Genomic DNA, 21409 nt, shown 5'->3' on the forward strand with positions numbered 1-21409 from the left:
TTTTTAGCAGTGTATATACCAACAGTGACTATATTGTATACAGAACTATATATATATACACACATGTGAGTGCCAACTTTAGTGGTGGTATAGAGAGACTCCCTAATAGTGCCAGCCTCAGAGACCCAGTCACAGACCAGAGGCAGTGGCGTAGCTATAGGGGTCGCAGCGGTCGCCATGGCGACCGAGCCCCTATGCTAGGAGGTCTGCACGGCCCCCCTTGCCACTTGTCTCTGAGCATCCCGAGAAGCTGCGGCCGCGCAGCTTCTCGGGATGCACTGATCGCTTTGATGTTCTGCCACATTGAGCGGGCGGAACATTAAAGCGATCAGAATACAGGAGCAGGACCTGTCAGCGTCCTGCTCCTGTATTCAATGCCATAGGCTGCCAACACGTCATACCAGCAGCCTATGGGACGCCCGGACGTGACGTCATCACGCCTGCCGGAAGTCCCGTCCCTGCGGCTGCAGGGGACATCTACTACATTATCTGTACTCAGAGATATCACTGTGTTATCTGTGCTGTTACATAGGACTGCAGGGGACATCTACATTATCTGTACTCAGAGATATCACTGTTATGTGGTGTTACATAGGACTGCAGGTGACTACTACATTATCTGTACTCAGAGATACCACTGTGTTATCTGTGGTGTTACATAGGACTGCAGGTGACTACTACATTATCTGTACTCAGAGGGATATCACTGTTGTCTGTGGTGTTACATAGGACTGCAGGTGATATCAGGTGACTTCTCCAGGTTGCAGAAGTTCAAACTTCATCGTGCCCTGCTGACAGTTTATTATGGGAGTTGTAGTTTTGCAGCATGTGGCTCTTCAGGTTGCAGCACTACAACCCCCATCGTTTCCAACTGGCAGTTTATGATGAGAGTTGTAGTTTTTCAGCTGGAGAGTCAAAGATTGGAATACAATGATTAGACAATGACACAGTACAGTCCATTAATTATAGGGGGCAGTAGTGCAGTACATGAGGTGGAGGCAGTGACAGGGCATTAGAACATGGTGGCACATTAGAGTAATTGGATATAACGTTAGATAGGACTTTGCCTGATCGGGTGAGATGGGGGGCCCCCAAGCTAACATTTTTGCACCAGGGCCCATCAGCCTTTAGCTACGCCCCTGACCAGAGGCCGACCTGCTGCACAGCTCCTGCCTGTCACTGCCCGCCTGCCCAGATAGGGACTGTGTTGGAGGGAGGAGGCAGGCCAGGAAGCACAGCAGAGTTCAGAAGCCACATTGCTGTTAGTCTGATTGAGATCCGGTGTGTGACACTTTCATCGCGGTGACGGTGGCATCCAGGAGAGAGATAAGAGACCCAGGAATCTGCCGCCTGAGGAGAGATGTTCATCTTACCTCATGGTAGAAAGTGCCCTGGACAACACGGAAATTACATGAGGAAGCATATACATCTGTCAGAGATAGGTGTCCCTGCTCCTTGTAATGCATGCTACATTTCTAAGGTTATTACTATTAATCTCTTCTCTATTGTCAGGTGACTGTACCCGGAGATCAGAGGGAAATCTGATATATTCAGGTTATAAAGCAGAGAATCCTATCACACAGGATACATATGAAGAACATTCTATTACCCCAGATCCACCCTCAGCCCCTCACAGCAAAGATCTGTCATCTCATCCTTATATACCAGTCCCCTCTACTGATTCATCACAGCTTACTAAGAAAAATAAGGAGAAGACATTTTTATGTTCAGAATGTGGGAAATGTTTTACTAAAAAATCTAATCTTGTTGCTCATCAAAGAACTCATACAGGAGAGAAGCCATTTTCGTGTTCAAAATGTGGGAAATGTTATACTGCCATATCAAATCTCAATAAACATCAAAGAATTCACACAGGGGAAAAGCCATTTTCATCTAAAAAATGTGAGGAATTTTTTACCCATAAATCAGATCTTTTCAAACATAAAAAAACTCACGCAGGGGAGAAGCCGTTTCCATGTTCAGAGTGTGGAAAAAGTTTTACTTTGAAATCTCAACTCACTATACATGAAAGGATTCACACAGGGGAGAAGCCATTTTCATGTTCAGAATGTGAGAAATGTTTTACTTCTAACTCATATCTTGTTAAACATCAAAAAATTCACACAGCGGAAAAGCCATTTTCATGTTTAAAATGTGGAAAATGTTTTAGACGAAAATCACATCTCACTATACATGAAAGATCTCATACAGGAGAGAAACCATTTTCATGCCAAGAATGTAAAAGATGTTATACACAGAAAACAATACTCACTGCTCATCAAAGAACTCACACAGGAGAAAGGCCATTTTCATGTTCAGAATGTGATAAATGTTTCATTCATAAATCAATTCTTATTAAACATCAAAGAATTCACACAGGAGAGAGGCCGTTTTTATGTTCAAATTGTGGAGAATGTTTTCCTGATAAATCACAACTTATTAGACATCAAAAAATTCACACAGGAGATAAGCCATTTTCATGTTCAGAATGTGGGAAATGTTTTATTGAGAAATCATCACTCATTAAACATCAAAGAATTCACACAGGGGAAAAGCTATTTTTCTGTTCAGAATGTGGGCAATGGTTTACTGCGAAATCATCACTTATTAAACATCAAAGAATTCACACGGGAGAGAAACCCTTTTCATGTTCAGAATGTGGGAAATATTTTACTGAGAAATCACAACTAATTAAGCATCAAAGAATTCATACAGGAGTGAAGCCATTTTTATGTTCAGATTGTGGAAAATGTTTTGCTGCGAGCTCACATCTTACTAGACATAAAAGAACTCACACAGGGGAGAATGGAGTGTTATAATATGGGAAGAAATAAAGGAGAATTATTATTATTCAGGAGCTCAGAAAGAGCGTTATTATATGATGGGACATTCTCTTCTGAAGTCTTTTCCAACACAGAACTGCTGATGTAATACTGAGATAGAGGATTCCTGCTCCCCAAGTGCTTTATATTATATTTGGAAAAATGTATCTGTAGTTTCAATTTATGTAATAACACTAAGTAACCTCCAGGAATATGAATCCCACCACACATAACGTATTACTATACTTACCTACCAAACCTTCTCCTATATCACTATCCTTACCTACCAACCCTTCTCCTATTTCACTATCCTTACCTACCAAACCTTCTCCTATGTCACTATCCTTACCTACCAACCCTTCTCCTATGTCACTATCCTTACCTACCAACCCTTCTCCTATGTCACTATCCTTACCTACCAAACCTTCTCCTATTTCACTATCCTTACCTACCAACCCTTCTCCTATGTCACTATCCTTACCTACCAACCCTTCTCCTATGTCACTATCCTTACCTACCGACCCTTCTCCTATGTCACTATCCTTACCTACCAACCCTTCTCCTATGTCACTATCCTTACCCACCAATCCTCCTGTCACTATCCTTACCTACCAGACCTTCTCCTATGTCACTATCCTTACCTACCAACCCTTCTCCTATTTCACTATCCTTACCTACCAAACCTTCTCCTATGTCACTATCCTTACCTACCAACCCTTCTCCTATGTCACTATCCTTACCTACCAACCCTTCTCCTATGTCACTATCCTTACCTACCAAACCTTCTCCTATTTCACTATCCTTACCTACCAACCCTTCTCCTATGTCACTATCCTTACCTACCAACCCTTCTCCTATGTCACTATCCTTACCTACCGACCCTTCTCCTATGTCACTATCCTTACCTACCAACCCTTCTCCTATGTCACTATCCTTACCCACCAATCCTCCTGTCACTATCCTTACCTACCAGACCTTCTCCTATGTCACTATCCTTACCTACCAACCCTTCTCCTATGTCACTATCCTTACCTACCAAACTTTCTCCTATTTCACTATCCTTACCCACCAAACCTCCTATGTCACTATCCTTACCCACCAAACCTTCTCCTATGTCACTATACTTACCTACCAGACCTTCTCCTATGTCACTATCCTTACCCACCAAACCTTCTCTTATGTCACTATCCTTACCCACCAACCCTTCTCCTATGTCACTACCCTTACCTACCAGACCTTCTCCTATGTCACTATCCTTACCTACCAACCCTTCTCTTATGTCACTATCCTTACCCACCAACCCTTCTCCTATGTCACTATCCTTACCTACCAACCCTTCTCCTATGTCACTATCCTTACCCACCAAACCTTTTCCTATGTCACTATCCTTACCCACCAAACCTTCTCTTATGTCACTATCCTTACCCACCAACCCTTCTCCTATTTCACTATCCTTACCTAACAACCCTTCTGTCACTATTCTTACCCACCAACCCTTCTCCTATGTCACTATCCTTACCCAACAACCCTTCTCCTATGTCACTATCCTCACCTACCAACCCTTCTCCTATGTCACTATCCTTACCTACCAACCCTTCTCCTATGTCACTGTCCTTACCTACCAACCCTTCTCCTATGTCACTATCCTTACCTACCAACCCTTCTCCTATGTCACTATCCTTACCTACCGACCCTTCTCCTATGTCACTATCCTTACCCACCAACCCTTCTCCTATGTCACTACCCTTACCTACCAGACCTTCTCCTATGTCACTATCCTTACCTACCAAACCTTCTCCTATGTCACTATCCTTACCCACCAACCCTTCTCCTATGTCACTACCCAGGGGCGTAGCTAATGTCTCCTGGGCCCTGGTGCGAGAGGCCAACTTGGGCCCCCCCCCTCCTTTCACGACCAAGTGATGCTATTGTTGTGTGTGTGTGTGTGTATATATATATATATATATATATATATATATATATACACACACAGTGGTGCCTTGGATTATGAGCATAATTCGTTCCAGGACCGTGCTTGTAATCCAAATCCACTCTTAAACCAAAGCAAATTTTCCTATAAGAAATCATGTAAATGCAGACAATTGGTTCCGCACCCCAAATATATTTATTATTCTGTACTGTACAGTAATGGAGAGGATGGGAAACACAAGGGCTGACAGAGACTGCAGGGAGCATGAAGGAATGAGCAGTACAGATGTGGGCACATACATGCAGCACTCTCTGTCCGGGGAGAGAGGGGTTACAGCTATGGAGAGATTACCCCCCCCCCCCACAGTCCTGTCCCCTGATGTAAGCCCCAGCCTGAAGGGGATCTGCTATGATTTGGAAGGTGTTTAGAGTACAGTGCTGTAGACCCCGCTATGCAGGCCATGCCCCTTCTCCACTCGCGCTCCCACCCAATACAGGAAGTTCTTAAACCAAAGCAATGTTCTTAAACCAAGTCACAATTTTGAAAAACTGTGAGCTCTTAAACCAAAACGCTCTTAAACGAAGTTACTCTTAAACCAAGGTACCACTGTATGTATGTATATATATATATATATATATATACACACACACACACACACCAAGACAGATATTACCTATTACCGCCATACTGTTACTGACCAAATCCTGTATACTGAGACCAATATTACCAGTAATACCAGTATATAGGGAGGAAACATTACCGCCACACCACAACCACTACCATCACCACCATATTGTTACTGACCAAATCCAGTATACTAAATCCCCTCATCCAGTCATATAGAGGTGGCCCCAGCTCTACACAGGCTCTATACACCATATACATTACTGTGCAGTTATATCAGGTGACTCACAGGAGACGTCTTCTCTGATCGGAGTTCTTTCCTTTTCATCATCTTCTCCATCCGTCCTAGGCCATTATGAGAACTTCTCCGAGCCACGAATCCACAGAATCTGCCAGACAGACATATTAGGCTCCACACTCTGACACCATCTCCATCTCTCTACACACTGCACATCTGTACTGTCCCCTTTACACCCTCATTTAGTGGGTAGCCCTGAATCTATGTGACCTCCTAATAATATATGCCCCCCTCTGTGTATTCCCTCTCTCCCTATGTTGCCCCCCCAAATAGATGGCCCCCTCCCTTATAGATGGCCCCCTCTACCCCCTCCCTTATAGATGGCCCCCTATACCCCCTCCCTTATAGATGGCCCCCTCTCTCCTCACCCTCCCTTATGGATGGTCCCCTCTCCCCCCACCCTCCCTTATAGATGGCCCCCTCTCCCCCCACCCTCCCTTATAGATGGTCCCCTTCCCCCCCCCCCCCTCCCTTATAGATGGTCCCCTTCCCCCCCCCCCCCTCCCTTATAGATGGTCCCCTTCCCCCCCCCCCTCCCTTATAGATGGTCCCCTTCCCCCCCCCTCCCTCCCTTATAGATGGTCCCCTTCCCCCCCCCTCCCTTATAGATGGTCCCCTTCCCCCCCCTCCCTTATAGATGGTCCCCTTCCCCCCCCTCCCTTATAGATGGTCCCCTTCCCCCCCTCCCTTATAGATGGTCCCCTTCCCCCCCTCCCTTATAGATGGTCCCCTTCCCCCCCTTTATAGATGGTCCCCTTCCTCCCTCCCTTATAGATGGTCCCCTTCCCCCCCCCACCCTCATAGATGGCCCCCCTCTTTCCCCCCACCCTCATAGATGGCCCCTCTTTCCCCCCACCCTCATAGATGGCCCCCTCTTTCCCCCCACCCTCATAGATGGCCCCCTCCTTTCCCCCCACCCTCATAGATGCCCCCCTCCTTTCCCCCCACCCTCATAGATGGCCCCCTCTTTCCCCCCACCCTCATAGATGCCCCCCTCCTTTCCCCCCACCCTCATAGATGCCCCCCTCCTTTCCCCCCACCCTCATAGATGGCCCCCTCCTTTCCCCCCACCCTCATAGATGGCCCCCTCCTTTCCCCCCACCCTCATAGATGGCCCCCTCCTTTCCCCCCACCCGTACAGGCTGATAAAAAAAACAAAACTTAACTCACCTGACATCGCGCTCCCACGTTGATTCTCACTCCTCCTGGTCTGTCCCCGGCTGCTGCGCGGCTGCCGGGAGTGTCGCGTCTTATCCCCGGCAGCGCGCGCATCCCAGAACTCCCTGCGCGCCGGAACCGGAAGTCAGGGCCCAAGGCGCGCAGGGAGTTCTGGGATGCGCGCGCTGCCGGGGGTAAGACGGAGCCAGACTCTTGTGACCGCAAGCACAACAATGCTTGCGGTCACAAGAGTGATTGATCGGGGGGCCCCGCGGGCCCCCCTTGTGGCGGGCCCGGTCGCGGCGGCGACCCCCGCGACCACGGTGGCTACGCCACTGTCACTACCCTTACCTACCAGACCTTCTCCTATGTCACTATCCTTACCCACCAAACCTTCTCTTATGTCACTATCCTTACCCACCAACCCTTCTCCTATGTCACTACCCTTACCTAACAGACCTTCTCCTATGTCACTATCCTTACCTACCAACCCTTCTCCTATGTCACTATCCTTACCCACCAAACCTTCTCCTATGTCACTATCCTTACCCACCAAACCTTCTCTTATGTCACTATGCTTACCCAACAACCCTTCTCCTATGTCACTATCCTTACCTACCAACCCTTCTTCTATGTCACTATCCTTACCTACCAACCCTTCTCCTATGTCACTATCCTTACCTACCAACCCTTCTCCTATGTCACTATCCTTACCCAACAACCCTTCTCCTATGTCACTATCCTTACCTACCAACCCTTCTTCTATGTCACTATCCTTACCTACCAACCCTTCTCCTATGTCACTATCCTTACCTACCAACCCTTCTCCTATGTCACTATCCTTACCTACCAAACCTTCTCCTATGTCACTATCCTTACCTACCAAACCATCTCCTATGTCACTATCCTTACCTACCAACCCTTCTCCTATGTCACTATCCTTACCTACCAAACCTTCTCCTATATCACTATCCTTACCTACCAACCCTTCTCCTATATCACTATCCTTACCTACCAACCCTTCTCCTATATCACTATCCTTACCTACCAACCCTTCTCCTATGTCACTATCCTTACCTACCAACCCTTCTCCTATATCACTATCCTTACCTACCAACCCTTCTCCTATGTCACTATCCTTACCTACCAACCCTTCTCCTATGTCACTATCCTTACCTACCAACCCTTCTCCTAAGTCACTATCCTTACCTACCAACCCTTCTCCTATGCCACTATCCTTACCTACCAACCCTTCTCCTATGTCACTATCCTTACCTACCAATCCTTCCCCTATGTCACTATCCTTACCTACCAACCCTTCTCCTATGTCACTATCCTTACCTACCAACCCTTCTCCTGTCACTATCCTTACCTACCAACCCTTCTCCTGTCACTATCCTTACCTACCAACCCTTCTCTTATGTCACTATCCTTACCTACCAACCCTTCTCCTATGTCACTATCCTTACCCACCAAACCTTCTCCTGTATAACTATCCTCACCTACCAACCCTTCTCCTATGTCACTATCCTTACCTATCAAGCCTTCTCCTATGTCACTATCCTTACCTACCAACCCTTCTATATCACTATCCTTACCTACCAAACCTTCTCCTATGTCACTATCCTTACCTACCAAACCTTCTCCTATATCACTATCCTTACCTACCAAACCTTCTCCTGTGTCACTATCCTTACCTACCCTTCTCGTGTGTCACTATCCTTACCTACCTACCCTTCTCCTGTCACCCAGCTTTCCCAGCATCTTGAACTCAGTATATTGGAGGTAACCCAGCTTTCCCAGCATCTTGTAGTCAGTATAATGGAGGTCATCCAGCTTTCCCAGCATCTTGTAGTCAGTATGATGGAGGTCATCCAGCTTTCTCAGCATCTTATACTCAGTATGATGGAGGTCACCCAGCTTTCCCAGCCTCTTGTACTCATGTGTATGATCCTAACTGTAAGGTCCATACAATAAGGACAATATTGATGACAAGCCACACCCTGGCAGAACACACCAACAATAGACCACGCCCCATATACCACACCCTATTGTCCCTGAAAAATGTTTAAAATATTGCAACTATGCATACACAGCTCTGCTCCACACACATCACACACAGCTCTGCTCCACACACATAACACACACACAGCTCTGCTGCATACATTACTTCAGCTCATCCAGCACAGCAGAGTCCTGCATACACTGAGCAGCAGCCCCTGATCATGTGACTCCTCCTCCTCCATGTGACTGATTCCCCCCCCCCCCCCCCTCAATTTACAGGGCCTCCATTGAGACCACCTAAATGGGACATAGACTAAATCATACAGCCTCCCACCCCTCCAGATGCCATAACCCACCCACCAACCCACTCCAGCCCCCCCCCAAGCCATACCCCCCCCCCCCCCCCCGCCATACAAACAACTACCAAACCCCCCAGCGGTACAAACAATGCGGGGGAGAAAACGTAATATACTCTGATATCTCCCCTAATGTTTCCCCTTATACCTTCTATAGTTGTATTTTTTATATGGGATTTATGTAGTTTTTACATTATTTAACCCTTATGGACCGGGGCAATTTTGATTTTTGCGTTTTCGTTTTTTCCTCCTTGTGTATATAAGGCCATACATAGCACTTGCATTTTTTCACCTAGAGACCCACATGACCCCTTATTTCTTCTGCCACTAATTGTACTTTGCAATTACAGGCTGAATTTTTGCATAAAGTACACTGCGAAACCAGAAAAAAATTAAGTGTGGTGAAATTGGAAAAAAACCCCACATTTTGTGTTTTTAGTGGATATGTGTTTTTACACTGTTCGCCCTGGGGTAAAACTGACTTGTTATATATGTTCCACAAGTCGTTACGATTACAATGATATATAACATGTATAACTTATATTGTATCTGATGGCCTGTAAAAAATTCAAACCATTGTTAACAAATATATGTTCCTAAAAATCCCTCCTTTCCCAGGCTTATAGCGCTTTTATCCTTTGGTCTATGGGGCTGTGTCAGGTGTCATTTTTTGCGCCATGATGTGTTCTTTCTATCGGTACCTTGATTGCGCATATGCGACTTTTTGATCGCTTTTTATTACATTTTTCTGGATTTGATGCGACCAAAAATGCGCAATTTTGCACTTTGGGATTTTTTTGCGCTGACGCCGTTTACCGTGCGAAATCAGGAATGTGATTAATTAATAGTTTGGGCGATTACGCACGCGACGATACCAAACATGTTTATTTATTTATTTATTTATAACCTGGGAAAAGGGGGGTGATTCAGACTTTTATTAGGGGAGGGGGCTTTTTACTATTAACAACACTTTTTACTTTTACACTTATACTGGGGTTAGGGTTATTCCCCCCCTGAGGTTAGGGTTATTCCCCTTGGGGTTAGGGTTATTCCCCCTGGGGTTAGGGTTATTCCCCCCCCTGGGGTTAGGGTTATTCCCCCCTGGGGTTAGGGTTATTCCCCCCCCCCTGGGGTTAGGGTTATTCCCCCCTGGGGTTAGGGTTATTTCCCCCCCCCTGGGGTTAGGGTTATTCCCCCCTGGGGTTAGGGTTATTCCCCCCTGGGGTTAGGGTTATTCCCCCCTGGGGTTAGGGTTATTCCCCCTGGGGTTAGGGTTATTTCCCCCCCCCCTGGGGTTAGAGTTATTCCCCCCTGGGGTTAGGGTTATTCCCCCTGGGGTTAGGGTTATTTCCCCCCCCTGGGGTTAGGGTTATTCCCCCTGGGGTTAGGGTTATTCCCCCCTGGGGTTAGGGTTATTCCCCCCTGGGGTTAGGGTTATTCCCCCTGGGGTTAGAGTTATTCCCCCCTGGGGTTAGGGTTATTCCCCCTGGGGTTAGGGTTATTTCCCCCCCCCCTGGGGTTAGGGTTATTTCCCCCCCCCCTGGGGTTAGGGTTATTCCCCCCTGGGGTTAGGGTTATTTCCCCCCCCCTGGGGTTAGGGTTATTTCCCCCCCCCCTGGGGTTAGGGTTATTTCCCCCCCCCTGGGGTTGGGGTTATTCCCCCTGGGGGACTTCTAGTATAAGTGCACTGATCTCTCATAGAGATCTCTGCAGCATAGATATGCTGCAGAGATCCATGAGATAGGCAGTAAACGAGTGCCAAGCCGGGGACAGCGCCATCTTGGAGCGGTCCCCGGCCGGCTTCAGAAACGGAGATCGCTCCTCCGGGATAACGTCCCGGAGGAGCGATCTCCCCACTAGACACCAGGGATGACGCTGCAAACGGTAATCGAATGCAGCTGTCAACTTTGACAGCTGCATCCGATTACTGTATTAGCGGGCACGGTCCGACCTGCGGTCCCGGGCTACAAGTGGCACCCGGGACCGCCGCGGTTCAGAGCGCGGCTGCCGCGCGGCCCCTGCTCTGAGCGTCCTTGCCATCTTTTTTCCATCCAGGTAACAGAAATACAGGATCAATGATGGAGAGAGACAGAGACAAGATGGCCGAGAGGATAATAACCCGCACCCTACACATACTCTTCCTGCTTACTGGGGAGGTGAGGGATTCTGGGAGTGATGTCATCATGACATCATTCTTATCTATGGAATAACAGATGGATAGGACTGGGGAGGTGAGGGATTCTGGGAGTGATGTCATCATGACATCATTCTTATCTATGGAATAACAGATGGATAGGACTGGAGAGGTGAGGGATTCTGGGAGTGATGTCATCATGACATCATTCTTATCTATGGAATAACAGATGGATAGGACTGGAGAGGTGAGGGATTCTGGGAGTGATGTCATCATGACATCATTCTTATCTATGGAATAACAGATGGATAGGACTGGAGAGGTGAGGGATTCTGGGAGTGATGTCATCATGACATCATTCTTATCTATAGAATAACAGATGGATAGGACTGGAGAGGTGAGGGATTCTGGGAGTGATGTCATCATGACATCATTCTTATCTATGGAATAACAGATGGATAGGACTGGGGAGGTGAGGGATTCTGGGAGTGATGTCATCATGACATCATTCTTATCTATGGAATAACAGATGGATAGGACTGGAGAGGTGAGGGATTCTGGGAGTGATGTCATCATGACATCATTCTTATCTATGGAATAACAGATGGATAGGACTGGAGAGGTGAGGGATTCTGGGAGTGATGTCATCATGACATCATTCTTATCTATGGAATAACAGATGGATAGGACTGGAGAGGTGAGGGATTCTGGGAGTGATGTCATCATGACATCATTCTTATCTATGGAATAACAGATGGATAGGGCTGGAGAGGTGAGGGATTCTGGGATTGGATGGAGTCAGGGGCGTAACTAGAAATGCCTGGGCCCTATAGCAAACTTTTAATTGGGCCCCCCTTCCTTCCCAACTGACCCTAAGCTGTCCACCTGGTGCTCTAAACTATGACAGTTTAGGGGGCCCAGTGTATTGAAGGAGCGGGCAATGGGGCCCCCCTGATTTGGTGGGCCCCATAGCAACTGCTATGGCTGCTATAGTGGTAGTTACGCCACTGGATGGAGTGATAGTAATGTGTCTCTCCATACACAGGTGTCGGGGTGCCTTCCCAAAGAAGGCCTACTGTTGTTGGCTGTTTCCTAATTGAGTTGGAGAATGGGTCTGGATCCCCTCTCCCACACCATGCACTTAGAATGAGGACACAGACTAAGTATCTTGCAAACAAGTCTGGTGTGTTCTGCTATCTCTGAGAACCCACCTTTATTTATACAGGAAAAACCAATGGATATGGATGTAAAATGCAAAGTCATACACTATACACGTCATCAACTTCAAAAGAACGGATAACTACAGATATGTTTTGACAGATATGGATATACAATAAGATTAAATGTTCAATTAAAATTGTTTACATAAGGATGTTGATACATAAACATTTGTTATCTGCATCAAAAATGTGAATAATAAAATAACATTTATTATCTGCTGGGAACAGACGGTGGACCAGCTGTATGTCCTTGAACAGGATTCAGTCATGTAGGAAAGTTCATTAGAAAAGAATTTATTTTTCTTCTTATTTTATCCTGTTATATCTTCCTTCACACTTTGGATGGATTAACTCATTCCTCTCATTCCCCCCTTTTTGGCGATGATGAAGAAATCTGGGTCCTGGACAGGATTAAATCCCAGTATGCACCCTAAACACTCTCTGACCGCGGGTTGTCAGGGTGCGGATGCTTCTAGGTCCAACACCATCACCTAGAGCCACATGGGCATATCCTCCTCCAAGAGATTTCCTCATCATAACGCCAATCTAGAAGGAAAAGAAACAAACATCATTACTTATAGAGTCTTGGTAACTTGCTGACAACAACAGCATAATCCTTTGATTACACAATAGACTAATAAAAGAAACAACATGATCTGAAAAACTGTTTGTAGTATTCCCATGAACCATCCTCCTATACCATTGAACCAATTTGCAGGATTTAAGCTAGCTAATGCCCCTGACCACCATTTATCCTGGTCTGCCGAAATCATCTCATCATGTTTTTTCCTTAGTTGTGCAATTTTATCCAGTCCTGCTGTGATTTGCACTATTCCCTGATCATTTACATAATGACAACATGTAGGGCCAACTACCTGACACATCCCCCCTTGAGCAGCAGTCAGATAATCTAAAACTATAGTATGTTGATTTGTAACCACCATGAGCTGTTTTTGTACTGCTACTGAGGTATTGAGGATATCTAATATGGCAAAATTTGATCATCCAGGTAGTCAGTAGCCTCCACTACTTTATCCCATATTTGCATCATCATCGGGAAGATAGTCAGAATACTAAAAAATTTATTAACCTTAGACATTTGTACCAAGTGTGGCCTACCATTTGGCCGATCTTTGTTATCAGCAGCCCTTTTTGTTAGTGAATGTCTAGGAATCTTACCTACCAGAAGGTCATCAGTCTGAATCACAAATGTAGCCGGTGTGAGTCGTACTATGGTGCACGTACCATTCACTCCTACTGGGAGCCATTTGTAGGCATTTTTTCCACACACCCAATACACTCCCCTTGGCAGGTCCCACAATTGTGAATGCTGTAGAACCAGATGATGGGCAAGATCAATCAATTTGCTTACACTCTTTATTACACACCACTCAGGATCTTGTCCCAAAGGGCTACAATATCCAGCATCTGGGTTTCCACATGTAGGATCGTTTGGACTGTATGCCGATGAATCATTACACCACAAATTATGTTGTTCATTCTGACCGGTTGTCTCATTACCACCTTTGAATAAATATGACCATTCCCATTTGGAATCTATGATCTTTCTCTCTAATAGGGATGGTTTCCACACATCTGATGTCCCTTTACTAGCATCTGTCCTATTGAATATTATTTTTACATTCTCTAAGGGCACATCTCCCATGTGTATTATTTGAGTAGAATTTCTTCTCACCCAACTACCCCCTTTGAATGCTAGATATTGGTAACCTTGGGTTGGAGACCTCACTTCACCCGCCCACCATGGAAGAGATATCCACCCTACTATTGGAATTGTGACACTGACATTCCACTGACTACTGTACTGTGTATCATTATTAGCTAATTGGTCCCAACAGGAATCAACATCAAGAAATTCTTCAAATGGGACAGGAATAGCTAGATAAGCAAGAGAAGATGCGGTTACTGGGGAGTGGGTACATATCCAACAGTCAGATACATTTAGTCCCATGTTAAGCAATTTGTGATGTGTTAGTAACATGTTTTCTCGAGACTCAGAGTTTTTTTAACAAGGATACACTTGACCCAGTCAGGATCAAAATCATGATGCAAGTTTGCAATGGCTGGCATGGATCCATGTCTCCTTTCCTTCCAACTTGACAGATGTAGGTGTTGTCAGAAGCACTTGGAATGGACCATCAAATCTGGGCTCAAGACTTTTTCGAGTATGCTTCTTTACATAGACAAGATCACCAGGTTGTAATTTATGGCTTCCAGTATCAGCCTCAGGGTCTGGAAGGGAAGAGAAAACTCGAGAATGGTTATTATTTAGTTGCTTTTGCAAACTGATAACATATGCAGATAGGTTATCGCAATTCATTTCCAACTGCTGTGGTAGATAACACCCCAACTGCGGTGCCCGCCCGAACAATATTTCGTATGGAGAGAGTTTAGTCTTGCCCTGAGGGGCTGTTCTCACTGAATACAGAGCAATTGGTAAGCACTGTGGCCATGGTTTATGTGTCTCTTGCATTGTTTTTTGTATTTTCAGCTTAAGGGTACCATTCAGCCTTTCCACTTTTCCTGAGGCCTGTAGGGGGTGTGTAGTGCTGAGTCTATACCCAAAGCTTGACACACATTTTGGAACACTTGACCAGTAAAGTGCGTTCCTCGATCCGATTCAATGACTTCTGGTAGGCCAAATCTTGGAACCAGTTCCATAGCAATCTTAGCTGCTGTATTTCTGGCATTGGCTGACTTTACCGGATATGCCTCCGGCCATCCAGAAAAGAGATCCACACAGACAAGTACATACTCATGTGGACCAGACTTTGGCATCTGGATGTAGTCAATTTGAAGTCTCTGAAAGGGATAATAAGCCCTTGGTAAATGTTTTTGTGGGACTTTTACTGTCTGTCCAGGGTTATTGGCCTGGCAAATGTGACATACCCTTAGGCGTTCATTCACATAATGCCTGAATCCTGGTACATACCAGAATTTTCTGCTTTGTTGCAACATCACATTTGCACTGACATGGCTAGGTAGATGTAAGGTTGAGTAAAGGGTTGGAAACCAGGCTTTTGGCAAAACTGGTAACCCTTCAATATGCCATATTCCATCCACCAACACCCCTTTTCTTGTGCATTCGTCAAGCTCTTCCTCCGTCATAGACTGAATGACTTTTTGTAATTCTGTTTGATCACTCACAGTATCCACTTCTTCATCAGGTTCTAGTGGAAGAAGAGCTGCTTTCTTTGCAGTTGTGTCGGCCAAATCATTCCCTCTGGACTCCTTGGTATCTGCTCGTGTGTGAGCAGCCACTTTTATCACTGCAAGATCTCTGGTTTTTGCAGCTGTCTCTATGAGTTCTTTGATCAGAGTCCCATGCTTAATAGGGTTTCCTGCTGCAGTCAGAAACCCTCTCACTGCCCAAATGTGGCCTGAGTCATGGATTACGCCATGTGCGTATGCTGAATCAGTGTAGATATTGGTGACATCATCTCCTGCTTGTTCTATGGCCTTTTTCAGTGCTGTTAATTCTGCGACCTGGGCAGAACAGCCTGGCGGCAAAGGGCCACATATCACTGTCTCATGCAGGGTTACCACAGCATATCCAGTATGGAATTTGCCATGCTCATCAGCAAACCTGCTGCCATCAATGAAAAATTCATGCACAGGATTTGGCAATGGGATTCTTGAAATATTGTGAATAGGTTGTGACTCTGCTTCTATTAGTTCAGCACAGTCGTGTTCCATGATTTCAAGTGTTTCTTCACCATTGTCACTGTCCTTTTCCCCCCTGTCCAAATCTGTGAATATGAGAAGTTCAGCCAGATTTAGACTTGTGAGTTTTTGAAAGATGAAATTAGGAGGAAGGAGAAGTGCACATTGCATACGGACTTGTCTAGCCATTGACAGATGCTTAGTTTGGACCTGTGTTAGTATGGCATAGACGTCATGAGTGGTGAGAATGGTGGTAGGATAATCTAGAGATACATCTGATGCTTTATCCACAATGACTTGTACTGATATGACAGTCCTTAGGCAAGTGGGAGCTGCTTTGACCACTGAATCCAATTTGACTGAATAGTACCCCAGAGGTCTATGTTTGCCATCATGTTTCTGAGTAAGGACTCCCAAAGCATACCCATCTATTTCTCTGATGAAGAGAAAGAAAGGATACTCATAATTTGGCAAACTCAAGGCAGGGGCTCTCAAAAATTCTTGCTTGAGAGTTTGAAATGCAGCTGCCGCTTCTGCTGGAAATTTGAAAGGAATTTCTTTTGTGCAGTCATGCAATGGTTGCATTAGTTTTGCAGCATTTGGTATCCACTGCCTACAGTAAGATACGAGTCCCAGAAAAGCACGAAGCTTCTTCACATTGGTTGGAGGTTTGGCTTGCTGTACAGTTTGTATGCGACTTGGACTCAGATGTTTCTGGCCAGCTGATAGACAATGTCCCAGAAAAATGACCTTCTCTTGGACAAATTGTAATTTGTCTCTGGACACTTTGCAGTGTATTGTAACAAGGAAATTCAGTAATTCCATGCTTGTTTTTTCACAAACTTCTTTTGTCGGACAGCAAAGAAGTAAGTCATCAACATACTGTAAGAGCACAGTCTCTGGTGGCAGCTGAAAGGCTTCTAGGACAGATGCCATTGCTGCAGAGTACAGAGTTGGCGAGTGAACCATTCCCTGTGGCAATCTTGTCCACGCATATTGGACACCCTTGTGTGTGAATGTGAACAGGTGATAACAATCAGGGTGCAATGGCACTGACCAGTAGCCATTGACCAAGTCAATGACAGTATAGTACTGTGTTCCAGATGGTATTTGATTGAGCAGCGTATGGGGATTTGGGACTACTGGAGTGAGGGGTTCCAGTATTGCATTTATGGCTCTTAGATCATGAACCATTCGGTAAACAGTTGGTTGTCCCTTGATGGTCTTCTTTTTAACAGGGAATAATGGAGTATTGGCTGCAGATTTTAATTTAATCAGTACCCCCCTTTGCAACAATGGTTCTATTTGCTCAGATAATGACTTTTCTTGAGCAGAGTTAAGAGGGTACTGTTGGAGTTGAGGCAGTGTGATATTTTCTTTCCATTTCACTTTTACTGGTGCTACTGGCATGTCTCCTACATCAATTTTATCCTTAGCCCATAAAATGGGAGGTAAGGAATCAAGGAGTGTAGACTGAGAAGTAGCAGGAATGCTGTCACTCTGCTCTTCAAGGCTGAGTATTTGACACAGTGCCTCAGATTGTAGGTCTGAGGGAATTTTCAACATAACATTCCCATCTTCCATATATTGTATGTTCCCCTGCAGGCGGGACAGAAGATCAGCACCCAAAAGTGCCCTTGTCCCAGATCCACCCACAAGAAATCTGGATACCAATATATGTGGACCTATTTTTGTTTTTAGTGGGTGGGTAAGAGAAATTTGTTGTAGTTGACCATCAAAGCCAGATACACTTACTGCATCATTTGATATATCATTGGGAGACAACTTATCAGAGGGTATCATTGATCTTGAGGCTCCTGAATCTACTAGAGCTTGGGTTTGAACTCCAGAGACTTGTATGGGAATTTTGACAAATGGTCCTCTAGTGTCTTTATCCTCTGCTGCATATAGTCATTGTTGTTTCTTTGGCTCTGACTCCTCCTTTTCTTCTTCTTTATTGTCCCGTTTTCTTTTCCTGCATTCCTTGATCACATGTCCTATCTTACCACAATAGTAGCAAGTGGGACCTCTCCGTGGTTTCTGGTCAGGTTGCTGTTCATTGGCCACAGCTACCACAACTCTTTTTTGTTTTCCTTCTTGCAAATCCAATTGGATTCCACATGCTTTTGTAATCATATCATCCACATTATCTGCCTGTCTCCACTCTGGGCAACATAATTTCAGTTTATCTGCAATTGGGTGTCTTAAACCATCTATGAAAGCTCTTGCTAGCAATCTTCTGACTGCTGCATCTTGTATATCCAGTCCCTCATCTTGATATGACTGGTTTAGTCTGAAAGAATAGTCAGTCACTGATTCCTGAGGACCTTGTATTACTGGTCCTGCGGATCCCTTTTGTCTCTGTTGAATTTGGCAAAAAGCATTTAAATGTGCCATAAACTGTTGTCCTGATGCCATTGACCTTATGTCATGAGGTACACGATTGCCAATATGTGCCTGGAGTTGGGAAAATTGAACTGGGCTCATTTTCATTCTACAGAGATCCATCATGTCTATCCAAGCGGCTCTATATGTACCTTGAATTTGATTTAGGTACCTCCAAAAACTAACAGGAGCTATTCCAGGATTTGGTGCATTCTGTAACAGGGACATTTGATCCCCAGGTTGCCAGGGTTTATATTCATCAAATGCTCTTAGTTGGTAATCTCGTGGAGCATCAGGATTGTCAGGATCTATTGGTTCCTTAATAAATGCCCTTCTCTCAATCACAGGGTGCAAAGAATCAGGATGAGGCTTGTGTGCCCCACATGCCAGGCAAGTGTCCTCCCAGTCTGGGTTTTGTTGACCACAGTTGAAACATACCCATCCCGGGGGTCCGTGTACTGTTTTTGTGTAAGAAGGGGGGGGGATTTGGAGCTGAAGTAAGGCTCAGTCCCTTTTTGTTATCTCCCCTATGGGTTATATCCCAGGTTCCCTCTGTCCAGTCATACATCCATTGTTGGTCTTTTGCCTGTTGAGATAGATCTTTCATATGGGTAACTGTGATTTCCCATCCATTATCAATTATTAATCCTTCCCTTGTTTCTTGGACTTTAGTCCAAGTATTGGGGTTAAAAACAGCATCGTGTTGGATGTTAAAATATTTCAACATTGCTTTTGCCCTTTTTGCTTGTTCTTTGCCATATCGGCAGGTCACTATGTGGGATGCAGAAACCCCTTTTGATTCTGTGTGTCCCATTTTATGTTACTTCGTGATCGTATAACAGGAGGCACCCAGAATAATCAACTGATGATTTTCTTTCTTGTGTCCTGTACACTTATGACCACGGATCACTACCAAAAGCTGGGACTTAGAATATTCCACGGTTCAGGGCTTCCTTCTATTATGTTGAAATATACTCTTGCTGCTATGTAGATTGCAAAACAAGTTACCCCAAGTATACAGAGGACAGTAATTAGCATGTTACAGATCTTTCCCTTGGAAACAACCAGACTACTGTCCAGCGTCCTTGTATAGTTAGGCTACTAGGCTCATTCCAAAGTGGTTTTAGCACTGGCACTGTAAACTTTGGATGGATTAACTCATTCCTCTCACTCAGGAAGAGACCGGAAACATCTCCCTATCCACCTGTACACTATGTACGGTTACCTCAGGAAGAGACCGGAAACATCTCCCCCTCCACCTGTACACTATGTACGGTTACCTCAGGAAGAGACCAGAAACATCTCCCCATCCATCTGTATACTATGTACGGTTACCTCAGGAAGAGACCGGAAACATCTCCCCCTCCACCTGTACACTATGTACGGTTACCTCAGGAAGAGACCGGAAACATCTCCCCCTACACCTGTACACTATGTACGGTTACCTCAGGAAGAGACCGGAAACATCTCCCCATCCATCTGTATACTATGTACGGTTACCTCAGGAAGAGACCAGAAACATCTCCCCCTCCACCTGTACACTATGTACGGTTACCTCAGGAAGAGACCGGAAACATCTCCCCATCCACCTGTACACTATGTACGGTTACCTCAGGAAGAGACCGGAAACATCTCCCCATCCACCTGTATACTATGTACGGTTACCTCAGGAAGAGACCGGAAACCTCTCCCCCTCCACCTGTATACTATGTACGGTTACCTCAGGAAGAGACCGGAAACATCTCCCCATCCCCCTGTACACTATGTACGGTTACCTCAGGAAGAGACCGGAAACATCTCCCCCTCCACCTGTACACTATGTACGGTTACCTCAGGAAGAGACCAGAAACATCTCCCCCTCCACCTGTACACTATGTACGGTTACCTCAGGAAGAGACCGGAAACATCTCCCCTTCCACCTGTACACTATGTACGGTTACCTCAGGAAGAGACCGGAAACATCTCCCCATCCCCCTGTACACTATGCACGGTTACCTCAGGAAGAGACCGGAAACATCTCCCCTTCCACCTGTACACTATGTACGGTTACCTCAGGAAGAGACCGGAAACATCTCCCCCTCCACCTGTGTACTATGTACGGTTACCTCAGGAAGAGACTGGAAGCATCTCCCCATTCCCCTGTACACTATGTACGGTTACCTCAGGAAGAGACCGGAAACATCTGCCCATCCCCCTGTACAGTATGTACGGTTACCTCAGGAAGAGACCGGAAACATCTCCCCTTCCACCTGTACACTATGCACGGTTACCTCAGGAAGAGACCGGAAACATCTCCCCATTCCCCTGTATACTATGTACAGTTACCTCAGGAAGAGACTGGAAGCATCTCCCCATTCCCCTGTACACTATGTACGGTTACCTCAGGAAGAGACCGGAAACATCTGCCCATCCCCCTGTACACTATGTACGGTTACCTCAGGAAGAGACCGGAAACATCTGCCCATCCCCATGTACAGTATGTACGGTTACCTCAGGAAGAGACCGGAAACATCTCCCCCTCCACCTGTACACTAAGTACGGTTACCTCAGGAAGAGACCGGAAACATCTCCCCATTCCCCTGTACACTATGTACGGTTACCTCAGGAAGAGACCGGAAACATCTCCCCCTCCACCTGTACACTATGTACGGTTACCTCAGGAAGAGACCGGAAACATCTCCCCTTCCACCTGTACACTATGTACGGTTACCTCAGGAAGAGACCGGAAACCTCTCCCCCTCCACCTGTATACTATGTACGGTTACCTCAGGAAGAGACCGGAAACATCTCCCTC

General features: G+C 45.7%; 3 protein-coding genes across 4 annotated transcripts in view; 2 read left to right on the plus strand and 1 right to left on the minus strand.

Annotated features, from left to right (window-relative positions):
• LOC138786754 (oocyte zinc finger protein XlCOF6-like) overlaps nt 1-4659 on the plus strand; it is an 8314-nt gene extending 3655 nt beyond the window's left edge. The window contains exon 2 of the mRNA XM_069963779.1: nt 1513-4659. Within this exon, the coding sequence (XP_069819880.1) occupies nt 1513-2819 (1307 nt within the window). The 3' untranslated portion in view covers nt 2820-4659. The remainder of the gene's footprint in view (nt 1-1512) is intronic.
• Nucleotides 1-21409, minus strand: part of LOC138786760 (zinc finger protein 84-like) — a 790489-nt gene that overhangs the window by 290724 nt on the left and 478356 nt on the right. The gene's annotated exons all lie outside the window — the stretch shown is intronic.
• LOC138786801 (oocyte zinc finger protein XlCOF22-like) overlaps nt 1-21409 on the plus strand; it is a 348549-nt gene that overhangs the window by 222775 nt on the left and 104365 nt on the right. The gene's annotated exons all lie outside the window — the stretch shown is intronic.

The sequence above is a fragment of the Dendropsophus ebraccatus genome, chromosome 3 (genome assembly GCF_027789765.1).
Source record: "Dendropsophus ebraccatus isolate aDenEbr1 chromosome 3, aDenEbr1.pat, whole genome shotgun sequence".
Taxonomy (NCBI): Eukaryota; Metazoa; Chordata; class Amphibia; order Anura; family Hylidae; genus Dendropsophus; species Dendropsophus ebraccatus.